Here is a 26,413-nt window from a genome sequence, read left to right on the forward strand (position 1 = left end):
TGGTGTTTTGTTATTTATTACGTTTATTACACCCATTTTTTTAATAAATCGTTGACTTTTTATAACTAAGTGAATGAGTTTGCCTTGACTTGAATTTATCCAAAATTAAAGGGTGGGGGAAGGAAATTAATTAATATAATTAATTGAGAATACCAGGGTGGTGTTATGTAAATTTGTGTTATAAAGAACCCAGCATTGGTTTACGCCCCGGCCACGCTTCTTTGGCATATTTCTTCTTTTGAGGTCCAGAGGTTCCGGAACTTTCCGAGTGCATAGGATCTTCGTAGCGTACTAAAACGAAAAAGAAGGAAAGAAAACTTCCAATGAATATCATAAAGGATAACCTACTATCCCTAGTTTTATTACCATTTGCCACATTGACTTTTTGTGGATTGGCGTTATTTGCCGCTGTTGGTACAGTAGCAGCAGGTTCATTAAATACCGGCGTTACATCCGGCGCTGGATTTGGCAGTAATAAACCTAACCCCAGTTTTGCTCCAATCAATGGACCGCTAATATCAGTTCTACCCGGATGTGTTTCATGTGTAGCTGCCGGCAATCCCTGATACAGAGATGGTGTTGCCGTCTGTTGTGCACTGCTGTTGTTGTTGCTGCTGTTCGGTGAAGTTTGCAGATTTTTGGCATGTTCCTGATAATTGTGCTGGAATATCTGATGACTATTGACATGAGTTGTTGGTGTTGATGATATACCCATATTCGATGGTCCATCAAAACGTGCCCGTTTCACAGGAACTATAGTTGTTTGCACCAAATTACGGAAGCGTCCAACATTTGGATCAATATCTTCAGGATTTATTATGATTTCTTCGTCGTTGAAGGTGACATTCCGACGTTTTCGGGGATTTTTATTCTAGAATAGAAGATTCCAAAAAAATGGGATTTTGATTATGGAAAGTCTCACAAATTAATTATAACTTTTTGAAATTTCATTTCTTCTTCATTAACGGGAACCTAGCCCAAAAGGCATTTTTGGGACCACAACTACTTTTTTCACCAACTTCTTCCGGGAGCGCAATCTAAAATTATCCACTGCAAAGTCTAATGTGTCACTTTTCACTTCCTGGACGCGAGAAGTCAATCTAGAACTTCACATTTCCCTTGAAGGTAGGCGCATCCCCACCGTTCATAATCCGAAAATCCTTGGGATGGTCTTCGATAACCTCCTTCATTTCTCCTCGCATTCCAATTACATCTACCAGAAGGTGAAAGCTAGGAAAAAGGTTCTGACAGCTTTGGCTGGCACCTCCTGGGGCAAGGATAAAGAAACGTTGGTAACGACGTTCCATCCTGAATTATGCTGTCCCAGTCTGGACTTCTTTCCTTAGTGACACGCAATGGAGACCCTTGCAAACAACCCAAAATAATGTACTCCGAATTTCAACGGGCTGTGTCCAGATGACGAGCGTCGTCGATCACCTCCACGAGGAGACCAGGATGTTGTCAGTCAAGCAACATAATGTGTTGTTGACTATACAGTTCCTGCTGGCATGATATCTGCCGTGTCATCCTAACCATTACATGATGGCAAATCCACCTCCGCGACATATCCACCAGGACTTCAGACGCTATCGTGATGGCATCCAAGACGTAATTCCATCGGACGTCAACAGATTGTCGATAGCGCACGCGATGAAATCCGTGAATCAACTGTCGGTCTCCGACAACATCCTCCTGCAATTCTGGCACAACTAAGGTCCGGATACAGCAATGTTCTCAACTCGTATCGAGAGCGCATTGTCCCCGGAACCCTAAACAGATGCCCGATCTGCCAGCAAAGCCCTCACGACACACACCATCTATTCAATTGTCCGTCCGAGCCTACAAGTCTATTGCGTAGACTTATGACTACTCTCCTCTCCTCAAATCCGATTTCCTAATAATTAATTAATATATTTTTCTTTTCCTTCTTCCATTTTCAGGAAAGAAATTTCATCAACAGCCAACCTGTTACAAAAACCACAACTTCGTTTGGCGGGTGTTTTCAAGACTATATGTTTTACGACTAAAATGTTATTTGGCCAATTCTGTGTAAATATAATAGGGCTACAACATCACGTTGCCTACAGTAATCAGTAGCATCATGGTCCCATCTACTGGTAAAGGTCATGATATTGCAATGGCCAGTAATGACGCCTGTCATTACTCTTATTTCAGCTTTGCTCAGGTCCAATAGTGGCTGTTTCCTTTCGAGAGTGGCAGAGTCGACCAAATTTGATGCTTTTAAGAGCCGCTTGACTACCCACAAAGATAGTCACCGATGGTTCAACGATCTCTGCATCCAGACTTTTTATCAATTCCGCTGCCTTCCAAATCGCGAAGATTTCAGCTTGGATTTCAGTCAAATCTCAGGACTGGTGATATATAGTCGCTTAGTTTTGCGCGTTGGTCCAATGTCTTAACCTGGTTCGTTCAAGATACAACCATGCCCGCTGGTACAACTTCGCCAAAGATTTTGTTCATGCAGCCTTAGGGCACTATGCGCGGCCTAACACTTAATGCTGAGGCCCAGAGGCCTTAAATTCAGCATTGTGTTCAGAGCTGCTTGTGGGTTGCTCCTCGTGGTTCCTGTTATTAGAATCGAGGCGGTCGATCTTTGTACCTTAAGCTTTAGTAACAAATTACCTTTCTTATATCATCGACTATTCCCAGCATGGAAATTCTTCTATTATGTGCTGTATTGTATTCCGTAAGATTCTGTAAAACAAAAACAAATATTAAATTAATAGAAACATTTTATGAATTATTATTTTCTGATATTTACATCTAGTTCCGTTTGAGTTTCCGGTAATCCCAATAAGGCACCATCACTCGTTTCACTCATTGGTATATCTTCCATTATGTTATTGCGCTGTCCAGCAGATGGTCTTTCGCGTAATATATAATTACGTGTTGATGCCCCGAAATGGAAGGTGCTGTTGACATGCAATTGTGTGGGTTTATGTGGTTCCAAACGTACCGAACCAATAAATGTGCCATGGGCTAGACGAAAAAGAAGTGGTAAATATAATTTTACAACAACAAAAATAACGATGTAACTTACTCGATCCCAAATCAACTAAATATGCAATATTTAAATGTTTGTGATAAACAAATGCCGCATGTACCCTGGAACAGGATGCATGATCTATACAAAAATCATTCATTTGAGCATTTCGTCCAAATAGATAACATCGCTTCTCATCCACCATTAGCTTTTGTACCAGTTTATCTTCTTTTAGTACATCCAAATGGAAGCCGGTCGGTGGTTTGCCAGCCCAGGATGGTATTTCGTAGCCAGACATGGCATATAAAATTCAATATAATTCTTTTAATAAAACTATAGAAATATTTTTTTCAAATAATCGACTTTTTTGGTGGTGCCTGGCCAAGACAATTTATGTCACTGTTGTTGTATGCGATCTTATGCGAATATTTATTAAATATTGTTGTAAAGTTTTAATTCTTAATTTTAATTCAGTTATTAATGGATTTTAAACAGAATAAAATGCAATTTTAATTTTTTAACAAAATCTATCTTGTTTCCGTCTGCTGAAGGATTTTTTACGGCACTATCAACAAAACATATGTTTTGTTTAGCTTTGCCGCATTGTCTTTTTACGCCGGCGTTAGATCTAGTGTTAGTGAAAACGTAAAGTAAACTACGGCGGCACGTTATACGTCAACTTTCATCGCTACCGTTTTTTAAATGATATAATAATAAATATTATTTAATCATTTATTATTATATCATTTAAAAAACGGTAGCAATGAAAGTTGACGTATAACGTGCCGTGTAACGGAAATACATAAATATACATATATAATTGTTTTTATGAACCATTATTTATATCAATTCACATAAATAATACAAATAATAAGCATTGCATTTCACAAACGTGACGCTACTCTCTAACTACTGTAGAGAGAGATATTAATAATAACGGCGTTAAAGAGTATCATTAGACGGCTTGGGAAACCATTGTTTTGGTGATTAATTTATTTGTTTTTTTTTAATTGTTAATAAATAGCAAGCCGGAAATAATTCCAATTCCCATAAAATGTTTTCCGTACCAATTGTTCCACCAGATTTACGTCATGAGGAGACCATTATCCAGGCCGCATATGCCTTGGATAGCCTTCAAAAAGTTATCAATAATATATTTCTACGAATTGACAATCGATTAGAAAAAAATAACACCAAGGTGGAGGAATTACAAAATCGTATTAAAAAATCCCAGGAAAAAATTAAAAATTTACAAAATACTCGCAAGGCAATACATATTTATGCGCCAGCACGATTTCCGGCCACTCATATTTTTGAAAAAATTCCGGTAACTTTTACGAAGGAACCAAACGACAATAATTTCGATGAACAACACACCTCTAGCTATGAAGTAAAATCCAAAATTGATTCAAGTTTGCCAAATACAAATGAAAAATTAGTATTTTTCCACGTACGAGAAAATCCGAAAAATGTTCCAGATAACAGTCTGACCAGGGAGAGATTGAAGATAAGACAAACACAAGATTTGGGTACAATGCCAAATGAATTGAAATCGGTATCTTCGGTGCTGTTGTTTAACAGCGATTATTCCCCATATAATCTGACGGAAGGTGATGCCGATGAAAGTGATAATTGGAAGCGGGCCAGGTTGTTTAAAAATAAACGTAATCAAAAGGCGGCGAACAGCAGTGCACAAGGGACAACGGCAAAACAAATTCCAGATCCTGCTCCACATTCATTGGCCCATCGAAATGAGAAACTAACACCATCTGGTGGTCTGAAATATACACCCAAGTTGAGTGAAGCTCCAGAGCTAGATTTGCCTTGGGATCTGCCTGATCTACCGGGTATTGCTGATGATTTGCGTTATGAGAGCCAGGAAGCCAAACAAAAAATAGCCCCCTCTTTGGAAATGGTGGTAGAAACTCTACCCGATTTGGATGATTTAATAAAGGATAGCTCTAAAGATAAAGCTGATGAAAACTCAACCAAGAAGGCGTTATCTCACGGACCTGCCCAAGAAACCATTTCACAAACAGCTACACCTCCACCACCTCCTCCTCCGCCCCCACCAATTGCTGCAAACTCCAATACACCACCACCTCCTCCACCACCATCAGCATCTGCTGCTCCGGCTCAATTACCAAAACTCCCAGCATCATCGGATACCCGATCTGAACTAATGGCAGCCATCCGCAAAGCTGGTGGTTTAGGTAAAGCTCCACTAAAACGGGCAGCAGCACCATTAAGCAACAATCAGAACAACAACAACTTTGTCGATAATCAAAATTCTGCGGAAAATAATGAAAACCGGAAAACCAACATAAAACCACTTGGTGGGGATCTAATGGCCGATTTACATAATAAACTAATGATGCGACGTAAAGGTATATCCGGCACTAAAGATAATACAACAGATAATGCAGCAGCATCCAGCAGTATTTCGGGAAATCCGGTAATTTCTCGACTTTCGTCTCTCATACCACCACCACCAGTGGGAAGGACTAAAAATGCATCGGAAGAAGATGACGATTCGAATGATACCGATTGGGTTGATTGAGGTTGATGGAAATAATAATCCGGCGATATGTTGGCGTTTTATCACACCTACTTTCACAACTTCTGGAATTTTATAGATTGGAATGATTTGTTTTAACCGAAGGATAATCCAAAAAATGATCTTATACACTGTTTCGAAATTTCAATACTATATAAATATGTATATTTATTATTAAACGAAATATGTAAATAAAAATAAAGAGAATGCCTTAATTTGTGTACTATTTTGTTGTTCTTGGCGATTTCAACGTTCATCATGTGAAATGGTATTCTCAACCTAATGATAATCGCGGTATTCTTATTGCAAACCAGATAGACGATTCCGAAATTCACAAAATTCATTGAGGACTCCTTAAGTCCTATGCCACCACCCGTATTTCCAGTAATGGTGAGAAGGTTTTCCGAGAAACTATTCTAAAAGCGGCAAAACGCTTCATGAGACCAAATTATCCATCCAGGGCATCCAGATTGGCACAGCAACGTGACGAACTCCGTGCCGAAAGCCCCGCTGACGACAGAATTCCGTAGCTTAGCGCTGAAATAAATGCTCTAGTCCTTGAGCACAGACGATCTAAATGGTTAGAACACCTTAATCACTGCAATATAAACTCTAAGCAGCTATGGTCTACAAATAAGAGACTATCTGGTTCCAAAAGAAATAAAAATTTTCCTGCTATTTCCTTAAATAACATCCAACATTCTGATGCCAAAAAATGTGTATTGCAGTTCTGCCGTCAATTCATTGAGCATACATCTTCGCAGAACAGGAGCAAGCGAGCAGTTAATTAAAGAATTTTTACCCTAAATCTATATTTTCAAATTTTCATGCAGAATTAAAACCAACATTTTATTTTTTTTAATATAAAAATTATTTTAGTATATATTTTTTTATTTGCCACAAAATGATATTTTAACGCATTATTTCGTTTCTTTTTTTCAATATTTTTTTTTTAATACATTTGAATAGAAATCAACTAAAAAAACTTTAACTTTTAATGATATCCATAAGTCATTATTATAATTTATATATGTGTATAGTATACAGTTTGTTAGCTAATTTTTATTAAATTATATCAATAGCGTAGGAGAAGAGAAGACCAATTACAAAACACTTTGTTTTTTATTAAACTTAACATTGTTGAGTCCGTCCGTTTGTATTTAAAAATATATGACAAAAAAATATGATTTTCTCAAATAAAAAACAGAAATATTAGCTCAGATATATTTCTCAATATGTTTGATAACATTGTTATAGTATTTTTCGTTTTTTTATGAATAAATAAATCATTAGAGATGTGTGTATTCTATTTATTATTAAACATAAATTATTTGTTTATATATATATATATTTCTTTTTCTTTTCAAATACTTTATGTTCAATGGGCACACACTGCAAAGTGCAATGACATTATATATTTTTTATAATTATTTCTTAAAAAAATATTTTTTTATGTATACATTTAAGTATTCTTTTGGTGTATTAAAAATTATTTGGACGGCTTCCTTTATTAAATAAACTAAAAACCGCAGTAAATATATGAAATTAGAGAAAAAAATAATTACAATTTAAAAACACTGTGAAATAGAAAATAAAATTGCCGGAAATCTGCAAAGGTGGTTCTGCTTATTCTAAACCCACCTATGAATGTCTTTCCGCCTTCGGGGACGGACGCGTCCACAGGAGCTTTGTTGGGCGGCTCAACAAGTTTATTCAGGCTTAGTTGTCAAGTCCTTGCCATGGTAGGAGGCTTTGCCATGGTTGACCTCAATCCCTCACTTAAAGCACTTTCTATGGAGCCGAATTTTAATAACCCCTCTCTAAAAACAAAAACAACATGGTATGCGATTTTTCGACTGATGCTGGTGTGGCTGCCAAGCTCCCTCAGTCTCGAACTTAACAAGGTCAGACTCTAGCTAATCCCCTGGCCCAACAAATTTGTGCAAAGGAGGATAAGAAGCCGATAAAAACAAAACTATAAACGGATTAACCTATTATCTTTCACTCACTCTTTCCATGTTGTCCGGATATTTACGGTGTGTACAACAAACAATTGTTCATTATCTCCAACCAATCATCATTATCTCTAAACCGAGGAGAATGAGAGACTGATAATAAAAAAAAAACAAGTAAAAAAGTGTCAGTCGGTGTTGCCGACATATGATGTATACCCCCAAACTATGGTTTGCGAAGATCTACGGAATTACTACACACTGGTTTTATTATTCGCTTTATACAAGGTATATGTTTTTTTTTTTTGATCATCAAGTATTTGAAGAGGCTAAAACGGCATTTACATTAGAAATTTTTAACGGGTTAACCTACATTATGAGGATTTATTTGACATATATTGAAAGGAATTGGAAATTTAAACCCACTGGGTTAACGAAATCCAGTCTAATTTAAACGCACTATAACAAATTTTCAAAATGTTGTCACTTTGTGGGGGAATTTGCAGAAGGATTGGATCGATGGGTGCCATCTTCGGACATGATCTAGCTAAGGTATACATATTATGATGTGCAAAGTTTGAATCATATCCGATATTCCATTCGCTTGATATTTGATTAACTAATTTTTTTAAAATTTTGATATTTTGTGGGGGAGGTACCAGAAATTGTGGACCGATGGATCCCATCTTCGCACTTGATCTAGCCAAATTAAAAATATTACGTTTTACAAAATTTGGATCAAATCGGACATTCCATTCGTTTGATATTGGATTAACAAATTTTCAAAATGTTGACCCTTTGTGGGGAAGGTACCACATAGAGTGGTACACGATCGAGGTGGGCCCCATTTTCGTACACGATCGTGGTTTGGTAAAATTAATACGATTTGTTAAGTTTGGATCAAAACTAATATTCCATTCGTTCGGAAATCGGACATTCAATTCGTTTGATTGTGAATAAAATGTTGAAACTTTGTGGGGGGTGGTAACAGAAGGAGAGGACCGATGGGCCCCATCTTCGGATCTAGCCAACGTAAAAATATTATGATGTGCAAATTTAAGATCAAATCGCATATTCCAATTCTCTAGATATTGGTTTAAAAATTTTTGTGGGGGAGGTACTAGAATCAACGGACCGATAAGTCCCCCTCCTTTCCAACAATAAACGGGCTTGGTAAAAATATTAGGTTGTGCACAGTTCCCATCTTCGGACATGATTTAGGGTTTGTAAAATAATTTCGATTTGCAAAATTTGGATCAAATCGGAAGAAGGAGAGGACCGATGGATCCAATCTTCGGACTTGATCTAGCCATGGTAAAAATATTATAATGTGCAATGTTAGGATCAAATCGCATATTCCATTCACTTTACATTGGATTAAAAAATTTTCAAATTCAAAATTTTCAACAATTTTGTGGGGGAGGTCCTAGAAGCAATGTACCAATGAGTTCCACCTTTCAAAAAAAAAAAAAAAAAAAAAAAAAACGGGCTTGGTAAAAATATTAGGCTGTACACAGTTTGATTCAAATCGGCTAGTGCGTTCGCATGCTATTACAAAATAAGTTTTCCGGGAAATTTTGACAATTTTGTAAATCTCTTCAAATTACCTACAACGGATATGGTTCAAATAAACATGGGTTAGACCCTTATCAATATTTCGATAAGATGATCATAATTATTGTGGAGATCATAACAGGTCACTGCAATATTAGATCTCTCACTTCGAAATGGGACTCCGACGGAGACGATTACTGGCGTCTATGTGAGGACGAAGAAGAGCTAGAAACAATTAAACAAATCCTCTGTATATCTTCATCGCTGATCGGCAGAAGACATAAACAGTTTGGAAGTTCTCTTTTCAAGTAAAGGATGTATATACCCCCATTAGTCAAAGGCTGAGAATAAAAAAATCTTCTGATCTGATTGGTGCCTGAACATCATATACCCTAACCTCTAACATACTGTTCTCTGTAGAAAATTTAGAATTTTTGGCACAACAAAAAATATTTATATTCCAAACTAAAAAAATAAATGTCATTGCAATTGCACACAATGCACACATTCACATATTAATTATTTATTTATGCTTTATATATAACAACAACACATGATGAATGTATACATTTCGTATATATATATATGCATATATTCTTTAATGTAAATATGTATGGATGTGTAATTATAATTTATATTTATTATTTGTTAACGAAAAAAACACCAATACATTTTTTTCTTGAGGTGTTATTTTACCATTCTCATATGTATGTAGAAGAAAAAACCGGATACAAAAATAACGAAACTCATTTTCGAGATAATATGGATAATAAGAATAATTATATATATAGCGTCATCATTATTATTTCGATTATATTACATACATATATATACTATGTGGGTCATCATAAAATTAATATTTACCAATATCTTTTTCGATTTGTATTTTTTAATTATTTTAGAAAAAAAAAACTATTGATTAGTGTATATTTTTTGAAAACAAATAAAAAAAGAAAAAAGGTACTCACATACATATATAATTATACTTATACAAATAAAGAGGAAAAAAAAACTATTTTCTTTAATAAAAAAATATATAAAGATACGTTTTAACTTAATAACTAATGTGTTTTTGTTTGCTCAAAATAAATTTCGTCAATGTAAAAGAAAAGAAAAAAAATATTTTTAGTATATAGAAGGAGAATTATAACATAAAACTAAACTGAAAAAAAAAGATCTCATTTCCTTTTTTTTGGTTGAACAACTGCAAATCAAAAAAAAAATTAAATTTGTGAGCGTAGACGCGGTCTTGGCAAATCGCCAAATACCGCCTCGCCATGAACACTTTTAGCTAAAGCCTTAATGCTGGCTGCAATATCGACATTATTGTCCAGTTCCTGTAAATTACAAAAAATAAAATCATTATAAAAACTCTATAAAATTCAAATTAAACACCTACATCATCTTCCGAGTCCAATGGTATATAGCTACGACCCTTTACTAGTGGCGAATTTGCAATCTCAATTGGTAGACTTTTGGCAAAATTACTCATATCAGCTGCTGCTGCGGCTGCACTATTTGTTGTATGATTGCGTCTTTGTGGGGTGGCCATTGATATTGGCATCGAGCTATCTAAATCCAATGCATCTAAAAACAAAAGTAAGCATAGCAACAAATCATATATATGTATACATATATGTATTTAGTATATGGGAATATTGTAATGAGGTCGTCGGGCACACACATATTAGCTTTTGATAAATAGAAGTGACTGAAGTGAAAATAAATGCATATTTTTTACAAGTAAAAAAGGTGAATACGGTTGACCGGGGATCGGGAGATTTGTATGGAAAATTTTGAACCGTATATTGAGATAACAAAATCAATAATAGTCCGGTTCAATAAATTTAGCGCGTTTGTTTATTAGCTGCCTAATAATATGACTGTTAGATATGAAAACCGGTTTTATTATTTATTTATTTCATTGAATAATATTAAATCCTTCAAGGCCAATAAATAGTATTAACAATATAAAAACATGTCTAAGCTGAATCTTTCCGTTAGTTACCAAGAAACGGCTCTGATTGACTTTAACATGGCAAAGCACAGGCTTATCTTGGTCCTCTTTCATCACAATTGTGGATACTGACCTCCCCCGCGGTGTCATCTGGGGTAGTTAGTTTCATCACCCTAGCTGATGTGTCCCAGGTTCAGTGTCAAGTTAGTTGCCCACACTCGGAAAACCCTTCTTACTATGTAAAAGAATCGGGAAAGAAAACCAAAATCCGTCTTAGGATAAAGGTCGTAGCGTATGCCGATAATGTAGTCCTGCTGGTTGGAGTAAGTTTCTAATGGCAATTCCAGATATTCTGGAGGGTGCCTTTTCAACCCTGTCTAACTAGGCATACGCCAAAGGTCTTGGTGTAAACCCCACTAAGACAGAATTGGTGCTCTTCACTAGGAAATGTAAGATTCCTAGTTTCCGCCTGTCATCACTGGGAGGAATGACCCTAACCCTTTCTGAAGAATCAAAATACCTTGGCACTATCCTTGACCGCAAATTAACGTGGAATAGGAATGTTGAGGAACACTCTAAGAAAGGACTATAGGCAAGAGCTGGGGATTACGACCCGAGATCATACACTGGCTGTATATGACGATTGTTGTCCCCATTCTTAGATATGGTGGCAGGGGGTCAACAAAAAGATGCTGCTGGCAAAATTAAGTTTAGTACAGCGATCGGCTTCAATTCTGATCACCGGAGCGTTAAGAAGTACACCACAGGCAGCTTTGAATGCAATCCTGAATCTCCAACCACTGGACATTTTGATTAAATTCCAGGCGGCCAGGTGTGCCCTGAGGCTCCGGGAAACGGATGCCTGGAAATCGCTGAACTATGGTCATGCTAGCATTCTAAACAATATTAGTGACTATGTTACCTCTCACAGAGACTTTAGTGACATCAAAGTAGAGTTTCCTAGTAGGGAATCCTGTAGCGGCTTTCAAGCTGAAATCCTTGCAATCACGAAAGCGGCCGAGATAGTTAAATCACTTACTGCCGACATTACGGGACCGGTGACTATGTATGTCGATATTCAGGCGGCCCTTAAAGCGGTGAAGTCGCGTACTATAAACTCAAAAGCAGTTCATGATTGCAATTCCACTCTGAATGATATACGATAGACAGTTAACTTATATTGGGTTCCAGGACATACTGACATTGACGAGGCTTTTCGAGGGGGCTCACAGTCGTCCAATCTTCCCATTGAGAGATCTGTGAAACCTCCCATTGGATATTTCATTGGCAAAATCCGCTTGTTCTCCTGCGAGGTAGTCGGCAACGGATGGTTGGAGAGAACCTGGTTCAGAATTTCAAAATCGATCTGGTCTGAATTCTCTCACAAGAGAACGTCTTCGCTGGTGGCACACAATAAGAGAGAGAGATGAAAATCATTTCACTTCCAAGCAAAGTTGCGATCTAATGTAACACGGAAACCCGACGTCGAAAAGCTGCAAACACAACAGATAGCAGAAGCCTACTCCGCTCAACTTACCCAACTGCTTGACGAAAGCACCCCTTGTCCCGATAATAATATAGAAGCACAATGGCAAAGAATTACCCACTCCTGACAAACTGCAGCAAAGCAACACTTGGGTGCCAAAAACCCCCATCACGAAGCCCATTGTACCATCAGGAATGTCGTAATGCTACTGATGTGAAAAACGCAGCGTATAGGGCGACTCTGCAGACAGTAGCAAAACGTAATACGTTGGAGAATTATCGGAAGAAAACGAGAGAGGAGAAACGTATTTTCAGAAAAAAGAAGAATGGACAAGAAAAACGTGAGCGTGAGCAAATCGAGATATACAGAAGTCAGAATGAAGTCCAGAAATTTTACCAACGAGTAAAACACCAAACCGAAGGCTTTGATGCAGGTATATCCTCCTGTAGAGATGAAGATGGAAACCTGGTGACAGATACGTGCTGAGGATGTAGAAGGAGCATTTTGAAAATTTTCTAGTATCAAATAGTAGCGGTGAAGAGGATACCCCATAATCAATAATAGATGACGTAGCAATTAATCGGCTGAAGAAAAATAAAGCAGCAGGTGCCAGCCGAACTATTCAAAACCGGTGGTCAAACGTTGATCAGAGCATGCACCAACTGATTAGTACAATTTGGCTAGAGGAATGCATGACCAATGACATGCATTCCTCTAGCCAACAATAGAGGAATTAGTCTCCTCTCATCGCAATACCGAACGAGGTTTTAGATAAGATGAAGGTTTGTCGTGTGATCTTTTTAACATCCTGTTGGAGAAGGTCATACGGGAGGCAAAGTTGAACAGAAAAGGCACTCTGTACACCAAAAAAAACACATTACTCGCAATGTTGAACTTAAAACCTCTGGGCCTCTGCATTAAATGTCAGGCCACACGTAGCGCCCTAAGGCTGCATGAAGGTACAGGGGCTTTCGTCCACTGTGAAAGGCTAGGTCTTGAGTCGTGTTTTCCAAGCTGAAATCTTTGCGATTTGGAAGGCAGCGGAATTGATAAAAAGTCTGGATGCAGAGGACGATGAACCGGTGACTATCTTCGTGGATAGTCAAGCGGCTCTTAAAGCCATAAAATCTTGTTACATCAAATCTGAGGCCGTCCTCAAGTGTAGAACAGCTTTGGAAGAACTTACTTACAGCTATCGGCTGTGTTGGGTACCAGGACACCGTGACATCACGGGTAATGAAACAGCAGACGAATTAGGTAGACGAGGACCTCAATCCAATTGATGGCTTTATCAAACCACCCATATGTCATCTTTTTCGGAACTTTGAGGCGTTCTTCGACGAATGAGCCTATGAACTTTGACACAACGAACCTAGGTACAATGTGTCAAGATCTATTTGGCCGACTCTGTCTACCAATGGACTCACTCACTGTTGAATCTGATCAAAGCTGAAATAAGAGTAATGACAGGAATCATTAGTGGTCATTGCAATATCAGAGCCTTTACTAGTAAATGGGACCACGATGCAATTGATTACTGTAGACTCTGCGTTGACGAGGAGGAGACAGAGACAATTGAGCATCTCCTGTGTCACTGTCCATTCCTGGCTTACAGGCGGCACAGACTAGTGGGTGATCACTTTCCACCGAGTCTTAGTTTCTTCTGGACATCTGAACCTACTCTAATCTACAGCATAATTAGAAACCTAAAGTGATTGGGAAAGTGCAACCTTGACACGTAATATATCTTCTGTCCGTAATATATCTTCTATAGCCATCGATACTACTTCAAACCTACCTTCTTACATTTTCTTATAAGCCTCTCATCTCTCTCTATCCCCACTTCTTCTCTTCCCTATAGATCTCTCCTTATCTCTTTCTTTTCGTGGATGATCACAATGGACCTGACGGTCTCAGAGTGCTGCAGCCACTTATGTGGCGCACTTCCCTAAACGTAAACGTAACCTGCTAGCTTTATTATATGTTTTTTGAACAGAATTTCGTAATGATGCTAGATCATTTGTTCACTAAGTTTCAATTTTCCACAACTTACCTTCAGCTTCCTCAGCACCATCACTTTCATCCAAATCACTCATATGATTTTCCATGTGTTGTTGTTGGCTATAATTTAAGGTGCGTTGTTGATAGCTACTAAAGACTGGCAGTATTTGTTGTGGCACATTTTGTTGTTGCTGCTGACGTAATGGGGAAGGCGGGTTTTGTAAAAATAACGATGGATGTGTTGTTGTCGCTGCTGCATCAACACCTTCCAATTCAAATAGGCAATCGTCGGCCGTTTCCACAGTTGGTGTGGGAAATTGCTGTTGAAACGATTGCTGACCTATAAATGAGGTATTCTGCTGCTGCTGTTGTTGTCGGAATGTGGGACTATTGCCCACACTCATGGGCGTTGCTTCTGGGGTAGCGGGAGGTGTATCAAAATTAGACATCTTACGTTGTGGTTGTTGTTGCGAACCGCCAACCACAGTTGTTGACGTAGATGAAGATGCTGCTGCTGCGGCTGCCGTTGAAGGAACTACTGTTGAGCCTGTATTTGCACTAATCTCTGTAATTGATGATCGACCCGTTTTTGTGGTAGTCGTTGGTATGGCACTTGTTGGTGTGCTCGGAACACTTTCCGAGTTAACAGACTTGTAAACATTTTCTTTGTTCAACTGGAATATATTTGTTGGTGCTTGGGTAGTTGTAGGTGTCGATGGAGCCGTACTATTCAGGTCTTTTCGACTCGAAATGGTGTTACGCCGGCGTGAATTACCGTAGGGTAAATTGCCAGCGCCACCATTGTTACTAACCTCCAGACTTGGTGGTTGACGATCTAACCACTCATTTGCCTGTTGTTCGGGGATACATTGTATTAACGATACCAACATTTGATATTCCTGTTCCGATTTCTCACGGAAACTTTTCAACAAAGCAAATTGTTGTTCGGTATAGCGTTGAATACGCTCATCGGTTTCGGCAATTTCTCGTTGCAGCCGCTGTTGCAAATTAGCCTGTATTTGCCTTAAACGTAACTGCTTCGAGTCCACCAAATGATTCGCTAAGCTACTGCCAGTTACAAACGAGGTTGAGAGGGAACCAATTGTAAGCGCATTGCTGTGCTGTTGTTGTTGACTTTGGGAAGGAACTTCAGATTTGGTATGATCCATTATTAGAATACCAAATGTATCGGAAAATGATTTGTCGGCACGTTTCTGCGATAATTCCTCATTGTTGGTAAGTAGACCACAATTGATGAGGTATACGGGTGTATTCTGTTGTTGTTGTTGCTGTTGTGAATTGGACGCATCCGAAATACGTTTAGCACATAGAACAACATTACAATTACTACAGATGCTAAGCTGCCATGTTTGTGGTATATTATCGGATTCGGAAATATCCAATGTAAGACTGTAGATTAAATCTCTTTGACTGATGGAATTAATGGTCAGGTCTGAAACTGGACCAATGGCCTGAAATGAGAAAAACAATTGAGAAATGTTTTAGTCAAATATCAGTCAAAAGAGGTAGAAGCGTTTTTAAGATCGACCGGGTCGAAATTTTTATATACTCCACCACCATGGTGGAGATATCTATATCGATCAGAACTTGTATGTGGTAAATTTTTGTAGAAAGATGTAACACTCAATAAAAAAACTATTACCAATTCGTTTGAAAAACGGGATCAAAAGTCGGAATTATGGCGGGTCCCCCTTATTCGGAGCTTATGCAAAGAGCCTTACTGTCGCTGTCACGCTGGACCAAAGCGAACGGCCTTGATGTAAACCCGACAAAGACGGAACCGGTAATGTTCACTAGGAAACGTAAGCTAGGCGTCTTTGCTCCACCAACACTGGATGGAGTGCAGCTTCATCTGTCGCCCCAAGCAAAATACCTTGGCACAATGGTCAATTACGATGGAATAAGAACGCCGAGGAACAGGCGAAGAGAGGACTGATTTCCCTCTCCATATGAAAAAGTTGGGGCTAAAACGATCGACTATACACTGGTTGTATAACACAGTGATGAGGCCCATCCTTTCCTATGGTGCTCTTGTTTGGTGACACTGCTAGCGCCACAAGTCGACATGCAGCAAACTAGGCAAGGTGCAAAGAGCTGCCTCGATTCTAATAACTGGAGCCGCGAGAAGCACTCCACACACAAGCAGCTCTGAATGCAATGCTGAACATAAAGCCTCTGTGCCTCAGCATTAAGTGTCAGGCCGCACGTAGCGCCCTAAGGCTGCGTGAACAAAACCTCTGGCGATGTTGTACCTTTGGGCATGGTTGTATTGTTATCCCTAGTAGAAACCGGACTGGAACCGTAGCAACCCTCCTCTGGACGGTCTGGCTTTCTACACAGACGGATCCAAGATGGAAGAAGGAACAGGGGCTGGCGTCTACTGTGAAAGGCTAGGCCTTGAGCTTATCTAGAAGCTGGATAGCAACTGTAGTGTTTTCCAAGCTGAAATCTTCGCTATTTGGAAGGCAGCGGAATTGATAAAAAGTCTGGATGCAAAGATCGTTGAACCGGTGACTATCTTTGTGGAGAGCCAGGCAACTCTTAAAGCCATCAAATCCTGTAGTATCAAATCTGAGGTCGACCTCGAGTGTAGAGCAGTTTTGGAAACACTCACTTACAGCTATCGGCTGTGTTGGGTACCAGGACACCGTGATGTCATGGGTAATGAAAAACAGACGAATTATCTAGAATTAGACAATTAGGGCATTTCAATCTACATATCTAGCAATCGATAATATTTTTCGAAACTTTGAACTTCTTCGACGAAAGAGCCTAGGAACTTTGACAAAACGAACCTAGGTACAATGTGTCAAGATCTATTTGGCCGACTCTGTCTACCAAGAGGACAAACTCACTGTTGAACCTGAGCAAAGCTGAAATAAGAGTAATGAGAGGATTCATTACTGGTCATTGCAATATCAGGACCTTTACCAGTAAATGGGACCAAGATGTTACTGATTACTGCAGACTCTGCGTTGACGAGGAGGAGACGGAGACAATTGAACATCTCCTGTGTCGATGTTCAGTTCTGGCCTACAGACGGCACAGACTAGGGGGTGCTCACTTTCCACCGTCTCTAAGCTGTTTTTCAACTATGGGACCTACTTTAATCCACAACATCCACATTAGAATCCTAAATTGGTTAGAAAAGAGCAACATTAGCACGTAATATATATTTCCGTCCAATTTCTGTAGCCATCGACACTATTAACTACTTCCTCCTTAATACTTTTTTTTAGTTTCTTATTCTTCCTTTCCCGAAGTATCTGGCATATGCTATAGTTTTTAATAAATATTTACCAAATTTCTTAACAATCCTATAATACATAAAGAGCAGCATGTTGGACCAATTTATTTGCGACACAACTAATTGACTGCGAATGGTAAATTGTTGTTATCGTCATTTTAGTTTCTATGATCGAATTGTTTTTGTAAACAAATAGGAATGCAAAGGCAAAAATTAACAAATTACCAAAATAAAACTGTTTTTTTTTCAAAGATGATGATGTTGTTTATTTAGAAAGATAAACACAAAGAAGTGTGAAAAAATAAATAAATGTGTATTTTTATATTATAATATAGTATATATATATATACATCGTAAGTCAAATAATTTAGTGTAAAATAAAATCGGTGTCATGTTAGGATAGATGAAAATGAAAGGAAAAATCGAAAAAAACATTAGGCCTTAGGACGAGATTTCGATTTTCGAAATACATTATCATGAATTTGCACTTATTTAGAACTAACAACAGGTAGGAAAATATTATTTCCTTGGGTCAAGACAAGGGCTTACAACATATGTACATTTATATATATATATATATATGTAAATCTATACCCAATATGAAAAAAAAATAAAAAAACTATATGCAACAACAATAGAAAAGGTAAAAAACAATAATACGGCGAGACGTGTGTACAAATAAGCCAAATGTTCAGCAAATATAAAAAAACTACAGACAAAACAACGAGAATGAGTAAAGTGAAAAACAAAAAATAAATAAATAAAACGTAAACAAGAGTTTGTAGCAGCAGCAGCAGACCGACCCCACCATCCATATGTCGCTAGAATACTCGCCGCCCATATATATACACATGTACGAATCTATATATGAAGTGTGGTGTGTGGACTAATAGAAATAGATATGTTTGTATAAAGAATTGTTTTCACATCCAACCATCCATCCATATGAAAAAAACGACCAATAACAAAAAAAAAACTACTCAGAATATATCAACAACAAAAAATTGGTTTGGCGAAAATCGAAAAATAAAAACATGAGATTAATAATTAAAATTAAGCACGTTTCATTTTTTTAATATGTGTATATTCTAGTTCATGTTTAGAGACATACATTGTTCCTTTATATGTATATTTCCGTAGATATCAACACTATTCGAAGAAGCTTGTAGCCTAGTTTCACAATTTTTTTGTTAATTGTTTTATTATTTCACCCTTTCGAATTAATGGAGAATAGCTTATTTAGTCAAAAAGAAAAGAAGCCATTATTTTTAGGAGGAAGGTGAGAATAGTTTCGATGGCTAAAGAAATTGGACACAACCACTTTAGGTTTTTTAATGATGTTGTAGATTAAAGCAGGTTCTATAGTTGAGAAGAAACTTAGAGACAGTGGAAAGTAAGCACCCGCTAGTCTGTGCCTAAAAAACTGGACAGCGACACAGGAGATGCTCAGCTATCTCCGGGTCCTCCTCCTCAGCACAGAGTCTGCAGTAATCAGTAACATCATGGTCCCTTTTACTGGTAAAGGTCCTCGATATTGCAATGACCAGTAATGACTCCTGTTATTACTCTAATTTCAGCTTTGCTCAGGTTCAACAGTGAGTATGTCCTTTTGGTAGACAGAGTGTGTCCATTTGCACCTAGTGTCGCTGTGCCAGTGTTCATTGACTCGTTCGTCGAAGAACACATCAAAATTCCGAAAGAGAACAGGATTTGATGGCTTTAAGAGCCGCCTGACTATCCACAATGATAGTCACCGGCTTTTTATCAATTCCGCTGCCTTCCAAATAGCGAAGATTTCAGCTTGGAAAACACTACAGTTGCTATCCAGCTTGTTGATAAGCTCAAGGCCTAGCCTTTCACAGTAGACACCAGCCCCTGTACCTTCTTCCATCTTGGATCTGTTTGTATAGAAAGCCACGCCGTCCAGAGGAGGGTTGGTACGGTCCCAGTCGTCTCTACTAGGGATAACGACATCTATATCGTCAAATCTCAGAACTGGTGATATATAGTCTATATATAGATTTGATATTACAGGATTTGATGGCTTTAAGAGCCACCTGACTATCCACAAAGATAGTCACCGATTCAAGATAGTTCGATATCTGCATCACGACTTTTTATCAATTCCGCTGCCTTCCAAATAGCGAAGATTTCAGCTTTGAAAATACTACAGTTGCTATCCAGCTTGTAGATAAGCTATATCGTCAAATCTCAGGACTGGTGATATATAGTCGCTTAGATTTACGCGTTGGTCCAATGTCATACCTAGTTCGTTCAAGATATAGCCATAGATTTTGTTCATGTAGCCTTATGACACTACCCGCGGCCTGACACTTAATTCTGAGACCCAGAGTGTTTCTCGCGGCTTCAATTATTAGAATCGAGACGGCTCTTTGTACCTTGTCTAGTCTCGAGTACCTCTTGTTACTCTTTTCCTGATTTTCGTAACCCGACCCTGAGCTTAACTTGTTCCAAATCATCAATTAAAATTCCTATTTCTTTGCTAGCTTGACGACTCTTTCCAGCCTAGTCTAGTTCGTCGATATTCTTGCAATGGCACATTGCAATAATTATTGCAACAGGTATATGTATTCATTCCATCTCCATATACCACTCTCAATTACTCCTTAAATAAATCCACCAAAAAATAATAAACAAAATTAATCATCATCAATAATTACCTGTTTAAAAAAATCCATGCATTGTGAATAGAAAATGAAATTTCGTGGAAATTTCTGCAGGAAAGCCTGTCGAAAAGCATCGGTCAACGAATAGGCAGGAGGTGCTCCTTGCTGTTGTTGGTTATTGGCAGTGGCTGCAATAAAATTTAAACATTTGCACGACAACATCTTCTTTCTCAAAAGAACTAAAAGGGGCGAGCAGCAGCGGCGAGTAAACAGTAAAAAAACAAACACTGGACGATTGACTCTCTCACGCACGCACACACACAGCAACGATAATCTCTTGTTTTTTTGGATATTTATTTATTATTCTTTGTTATGTATATTATATATATGTATTATTTATATGGCCACTTTATTATTCTAATTCTATTTTCTTTTGTATAGAACTTATTTACTTGAAATTTTTTTTCTCTTGTGCGTTGTTGTTTCTTTGTTTTTCTTCTTCTTTGCTCTTCTTTCTTTTTCGGTTGGATTCTTACACAGCACAACGTATATTCTTTTTTTGTTCTTAGCAAAATTGCGTAAAAGTATATTTGTATTATATGTTATAAGTTTGCAAACAATTTATATATTTTATTAATTATTCACATCAAATTGTTCTTCGATTAGGAAAATTTTATAATCTATTTTATATTTAATCTCCTCACGTTTTTTGCGTCTCCCCTTCGAAAATAAACTCGTTTCTGTCGTTTCTGTTTCACACGAACGATGAACGAGTACACAAAATGATGATAACAAGGTAGATATACAAGGTAGCCGCATCGGCGAATTTCTACAACAAACATCGGTTGTTGTATTTTGATATGTCAAAAATATTTTGCCAAAACAAACAGATTGACAAGATTGGCTCGGCGATATGTCAAATATGAGAAACAGTGACGACCGGCAGAAATACATTTACATGGACCAAAGTATTGGAGATATGTCAAATATGACATGTGCATGACATATGCAAGGAACAAAGCCTAATACGTTTAAATCAATATTTTATATTAATAGGTTTATTTGACAATAATTCAATCCAGTCCAATAATTTGTAACAATTTGTACAAATAGTTACTGAATTTTTTTGATAACTTAAAATTTCAGTAAATGAGTGGTTAAGTGGCCGTTGGTGAAGCGGCTCATCAGGCATATTGGGCTATGTGACTTTACAAAGGTCGTATGTCGATAACTTGTATTTATTTCGCCCTGATGCGAACTTGCATATGCGAATTAAATTCAAATTCGTCAAGGTGCGACATTTGTCTTTATTCTAAAAACAGTCGTTTTTCAAATCAGTTTTTTGTTGTAGCGATGGATAATTAATCATTCAAATGATCACTGCCCTCACACGCAAAATTCAAATAACAAAGATTTTTCAATAATTTCACATGAGCTAGCAAGTTCTTTCAACATAAGTTACTGAGTAATTTTTACTGGAAAAATTATCGTACAATCCTAATATAATACTGAAATTTTAAAAACTACAACCTTTTTTCCACACAAAATATCGTGTTATTTCCTAAGTAGAAGAAATGTGGTATTAAATGTTGAACAATCTATTAATTGAATTATTAGCGTTATCTTAAATATACTAATTCGATTATATTCACTGCATGGATGCTAGCTATCATGTAGATAGTCGTTCTTGCCAAAGAGCTTGGGATAAGTGTTTGGAATCTGCGACCATATACAGTGGTGGTCACAGAATTAAAACATTTACTGTGGTAAACATTTTTTGATCCGCCTTCGATTCGTTTGAATTATTTTTGAAAATTTTTTAATTCAGAACACTTCGATATACTGCACTTAAGAGATTTAGTGTGAAAATAGAAACTTTCTGCGTGCAATTTTTCCATAAATAACGGTTTTTATGAAAATACATCGACTTTGAAGTGGCCATATAATTAAAACATTGTGTGGGATTTTTTACTTTACTGCATTTTTTGAAAATATTTTTAGAAAATCTCTTTAATTTAGTTAAATTATGAAAACTAAGTACCGATAAAATCATTTCCAGACAAATTTTTTTGAAAAAATCTGTAAAATCTATAAAAATTGCCAACCATTTGTACAATACACCTTACATTCAGAAAATCACCCTTATTATAGAAAATAAATATCCGAATGCACCAGAAATTGCTAGAATTAGTTGAAAACAATAAATAATTCTCAAAATAAATAAATATTTGAAATAAAAACTCAAAAAATGGGAATTAACCTAAAGTAACGATGCAATTTCAATAGCCTTTACTGAAGAAGGCCGGAATATTTTTGCAGTATGTGAGAAAAAATCGATTGATATTGGTATTTATTATACCAAATCGACTGTTCGAGTAGTACAGAATATATTTTATCATAAAATTTATCTGTCAGAACAGAACGAACAGAGATCAACGCCTAGATTGACGAGTAAAAGTTTCAAGCACATAGCAGTATTTTTTATGGTCAACTCTTGACCCTTTAAATCTATTGAACATGACAATATTTTTCCAAAATAATATTTTTTGAATCGAATAACTTCCACTTAATCTATTTTAGTATCATGGAAGTAAAAATTTTACAGTTTGACAAATATTTGAAGTTTTGTGTTGAACATCAAAAATGCTGCTGTGTGCTTGAAACTTTTACTCGTCAATCTAGGCGTTGATCTCTGTTCGTTCTGTTCTGACAGATATATTTTATGATAAAATATATTCTGTACTACTCGAACAGTCGATTTGGTATAATAAATACCAATATCAATCGATTTTTTCTCACATACTGCAAAAATATTCCGGCCTTCTTCAGTAAAGGCTATTGAAATTGCATCGTTACTTTAGGTTAATTCCCATTTTTTGAGTTTTTATTTCAAATATTTATTTATATTGAGAATCATTTATTGTTTTCAACTAATTCTAGCAATTTCTGGTGCATTCGGATATTTATTTTCTATAATAAGAGTGATTTTCTGAATGTAAGGTGTACTGTACAAATTGTTGGCAATTTTGATAGATTTTACAGATTTTTTCAAAACATTTTTATCTGGAAATGATTTTATCGGTGCTTAGTTTACATAATTTAACTAAATTAAAGAGATTTCCTAAAAATATTTTCAAAAAATGCAGTAAAGTAAAAAATTCCACACAATGTTTTAATTATATGGCCACTTCAAAGTCGATGTATTTTCATAAAAACCGTTATTTATGGAGAAATTGCATGCAAAAAGTTTCTTTTTTCACACTAAATCTCTTAAGTGCAGTATATCGAAGTGTTCTGAATTAAAAAATTTTCAAAAATACTTCAAACGAATCGAAGGCGGATCAAAAAATGTTTACCACAGTAAATGTTTTAATTCTGTGACCACCACTGTATGTGGATATCAATGCGGCTCTAAAGCCAATAAAGTCACGGACAATAAATTCGAAATTAGATCTTGAACGTACATTGGCTTTTTACGATATAACGATAGACATTTAAAAACGTTTCTCCGAAATATATCCCACCATTATTATTCATAGACAAGCAAACTTTCTAACGGTATCTCGCGAACCGATACGACAGGCAGTTTAAACCTCTACCGAGGAGGATAAAAACTATTACCCTTACATTCACAGTTTCTGACCTTGACGCACTTTTAAGTGGTCGGGCCAAGTTGACCGCTTCCTGATATACGATCAACTTCGTGCCCTTACGATACAATATTTAAAAATCTTTATTTCTGTTAGACGCTGCTCTGTCGTATTTAGAATTAAATCGTTCTGCCCCATTGCTTGTTCATTTTAGTTTTAGAGTTTTCCATCAGTATTCAGTTATTTGTAAGCAGGAAAATATGTACAGAGCCTCTACTCCGAACTTCGCTAAATATGATTAAGAAATTCCCTTGCTTTAGATAATATCAGAACATAATGTTGTTGTTGATGATGGTGCAACTAAATCTCCAGCAAATGCCGCTGTGGCCAATGACAGTGCCAGCTTTGCAGATGAATTACGCAGTCAATTCAAAGCTTTCGCATCAGCATTTGAATCCGAATTTGATTCCTTTAAGTCAGATATTCGCAACTATGTCCAAGAAATGGAAAAACGCGTTTGTGATACAATGTCTTCTCTTGAGCGGGAATTTAATAGCCGTGTTAAAAAAGTTGAAGAAGACATACTAAGCTGTCTAGCTGTTACCAAACAACTAGAGACAACATTTAAAAACAATGTTAGCGAACTACAAACTCATAATGATATATTGCAGAGAAGACTCAACCGGGCTGACATAGTCATCAACGGTTTACCAGATGGCATTCGTGATTTAAGACAACCTATAACAAAAATATTTGCATTTTGCAACGTCACGGTATCTTCTGCCGATATACAACACATTTGCTACATGTCGAAGGGCAAATCTGTGCTGGTAAAATTGAACTCAGTCTACCTACGAGACACAATTATGGCAAACTATCACAAGAGCAATCAAATTTTATTAAATGATATTGTTGGTGGAGATGTGAATAGTAGGGTTTATCTTAATGACCATTTGACCCAAACATCATCCAAGCTATTATACCTATGTCGTAGGTTAAGAAGGCGGGGGGCCCTATCATTATTCAAACTAATAAATGGTGATAAACCAAAAGTATCGGTCACATTAGCAAATGGAATGTTGGATGAATTGGATATGAATCAGTGCGCTCATTTGCTAGACGTCAGCTGCGGAAATGTTTCGACTTCTGAACCGAGTAGTGCGGCTATATCTACTTAATTTATAATTTGTTGATAATTACCATTTAATTCACTTTTAATTATTATTTTTTATAATATTTCCTGGTGTTAATCATATAATATATAATTACAATTGTCAATACCCACTATGGATCTCAATAATATAGGTGATATTTTTCATGACAATCGATATTTGCATGCCCAATTTTTCGGATTAAAATCCAATTTAAATATCTGCCATTTTAACGCCCAAAGCTTCCATATTGTTCCAAATTCATCAAAGTTAGCAGAAATTCAAAATATTATAGAAGGGAGCCTCTCCGACATTGTCGGAGTAAGCGAAACATGGCTTAAGCCTCACTTAAATACTGTCAATATTTCCGGATATACATTATACAGAAATGATCGACCCAATCGTCGAGGCGGTGGAGTCGGTTTGTTTGTGTCCAATGCTATATCATCTAAATTAGTTTATACAGGCAGAAGTTATGGTGTTGCGGAAAGTTTGTTTATTGAAATTATGGTAGGGACAAGTAAAGTCCTGGTTGGAATAGCTTATTTGCCTACAGGTGATTTTGATTCCTTCGAGACCGATATCTCTGATCTAATTGTTCGTTATTCCAACATCATTATAATGGGTGATTTTAACAACAATCTCTTCGATGTTACAAAAGCTCATAACATACGTCGGTCATGCTTGAGAATGGGTCTCTCAGTTCTGCATAACTCGCGACCAACACATTTCGATCCATCCCATCAATCATTTTCATTAATAGACTATTTTTTAACTTCAAACCCTAACCGCATGGTACGTAGTGGACAGTTTATATGTCCAGATATTTCGAAGCACGCTTTCATCTGTATCTCAATGGATTTGTCTGTCAACAGAGAACAATATACTCATGAATACGTCGACTACAACAATGTCAATGAGAGCGATTTGCACTATGTAGCCTCCTCGTTGGATCTTTCGAATATGTTCAATACAACGAATGTTGATGCCCAATTAGACATTCTGATGAATGGAATTTGGCAGCTACATTCAGTATTTCCAAAGAAAATATTCAGAAAATCATTCAATAGAGACAAATGGATAAATTCCCCCGTTATTCGTTACCATCAATCTATTGCAGATTTGGCATATAGTTCTTATCTTTTAGATAAAAGTACTCAAAAATGGCAAATTTACTGCAAAGCAAGAAATCGAGCCAAGTCCATTAAGAGGAAACACAAGCAGCTTTATCATGCTTCACTTTTTAATACCTGCACTAGTTCTAAA

At 36.9% G+C, this 26,413-nt stretch overlaps 4 protein-coding genes across 4 annotated transcripts; 2 read left to right on the forward strand and 2 right to left on the reverse strand.

Moving 5' to 3' along the window:
* Positions 1 to 169: 169 nt before the first annotated feature.
* On the reverse strand, positions 170 to 3,304 carry LOC133325614 (nuclear inhibitor of protein phosphatase 1). The gene is made up of 5 exons (XM_061534342.1): positions 3,062 to 3,304; positions 2,783 to 3,000; positions 2,644 to 2,715; positions 349 to 871; positions 170 to 291 (listed from the first exon to the last, which is right to left on the reverse strand). Exons 1-5 carry the CDS (start codon positions 3,300 to 3,302, stop codon positions 179 to 181), a joined length of 1,167 nt encoding a protein of 388 aa, XP_061390326.1. The 5' UTR covers positions 3,303 to 3,304; the 3' UTR covers positions 170 to 178.
* A 754-nt stretch (positions 3,305 to 4,058) lies between these two features.
* Positions 4,059 to 5,564, forward strand: LOC133325679 (WASH complex subunit 1). Its single transcript, XM_061534404.1, has one exon. It carries the CDS (start codon positions 4,059 to 4,061, stop codon positions 5,562 to 5,564), a length of 1,506 nt encoding a protein of 501 aa, XP_061390388.1.
* Positions 5,565 to 10,283: 4,719 nt separating this feature from the next.
* Positions 10,284 to 20,628, reverse strand: LOC133325626 (uncharacterized). Its single transcript, XM_061534351.1, has 4 exons — positions 20,461 to 20,628; positions 14,564 to 15,983; positions 10,467 to 10,654; positions 10,284 to 10,404 (listed from the first exon to the last, which is right to left on the reverse strand). Exons 1-4 carry the CDS (start codon positions 20,626 to 20,628, stop codon positions 10,291 to 10,293), a joined length of 1,890 nt encoding a protein of 629 aa, XP_061390335.1. The 3' UTR covers positions 10,284 to 10,290.
* A 3,628-nt stretch (positions 20,629 to 24,256) lies between these two features.
* LOC133325636 (uncharacterized) lies at positions 24,257 to 25,174 on the forward strand. The gene is made up of 3 exons (XM_061534361.1): positions 24,257 to 24,265; positions 24,317 to 24,986; positions 25,050 to 25,174. Exons 1-3 carry the CDS (start codon positions 24,257 to 24,259, stop codon positions 25,172 to 25,174), a joined length of 804 nt encoding a protein of 267 aa, XP_061390345.1.
* Positions 25,175 to 26,413: the final 1,239 nt, after the last annotated feature.

This window comes from Musca vetustissima, unplaced genomic scaffold (genome assembly GCF_032173495.1).
Source record: "Musca vetustissima isolate MV318-11 ecotype Yass unplaced genomic scaffold, APGP_CSIRO_Mvet_v1 utg31883, whole genome shotgun sequence".
NCBI classification, from domain to species: domain Eukaryota; kingdom Metazoa; phylum Arthropoda; class Insecta; order Diptera; family Muscidae; genus Musca; species Musca vetustissima.

Coding starts and splice junctions, on each gene's coding strand:
- LOC133325614 (XM_061534342.1), bottom strand. CDS start 3,302: ATGTCTGGCTACGAAATACCATCCTGGGCTGGCAAACCACCGACCGGC. Junction 2,716..2,782: donor AAACTCAAACGGAACTAGAT/GTAAATATCAGA, acceptor TTTGTTTTACAG/AATCTTACGGAATACAATAC. Junction 872..2,643: donor TAGTCGATGATATAAGAAAG/GTAATTTGTTAC, acceptor CTTCTATTCTAG/AATAAAAATCCCCGAAAACG.
- LOC133325679 (XM_061534404.1), top strand. CDS start 4,059: ATGTTTTCCGTACCAATTGTTCCACCAGATTTACGTCATGAGGAGACC.
- LOC133325626 (XM_061534351.1), bottom strand. CDS start 20,628: ATGTTGTCGTGCAAATGTTTAAATTTTATTGCAGCCACTGCCAATAAC. Junction 15,984..20,460: donor GCATGGATTTTTTTAAACAG/GTAATTATTGAT, acceptor TTCTCATTTCAG/GCCATTGGTCCAGTTTCAGA. Junction 10,655..14,563: donor TGGTGCTGAGGAAGCTGAAG/GTAAGTTGTGGA, acceptor TTTTGTTTTTAG/ATGCATTGGATTTAGATAGC.
- LOC133325636 (XM_061534361.1), top strand. Junction 24,987..25,049: donor CAAGCTATTATACCTATGTC/GTAGGTTAAGAA, acceptor ATAAACCAAAAG/TATCGGTCACATTAGCAAAT.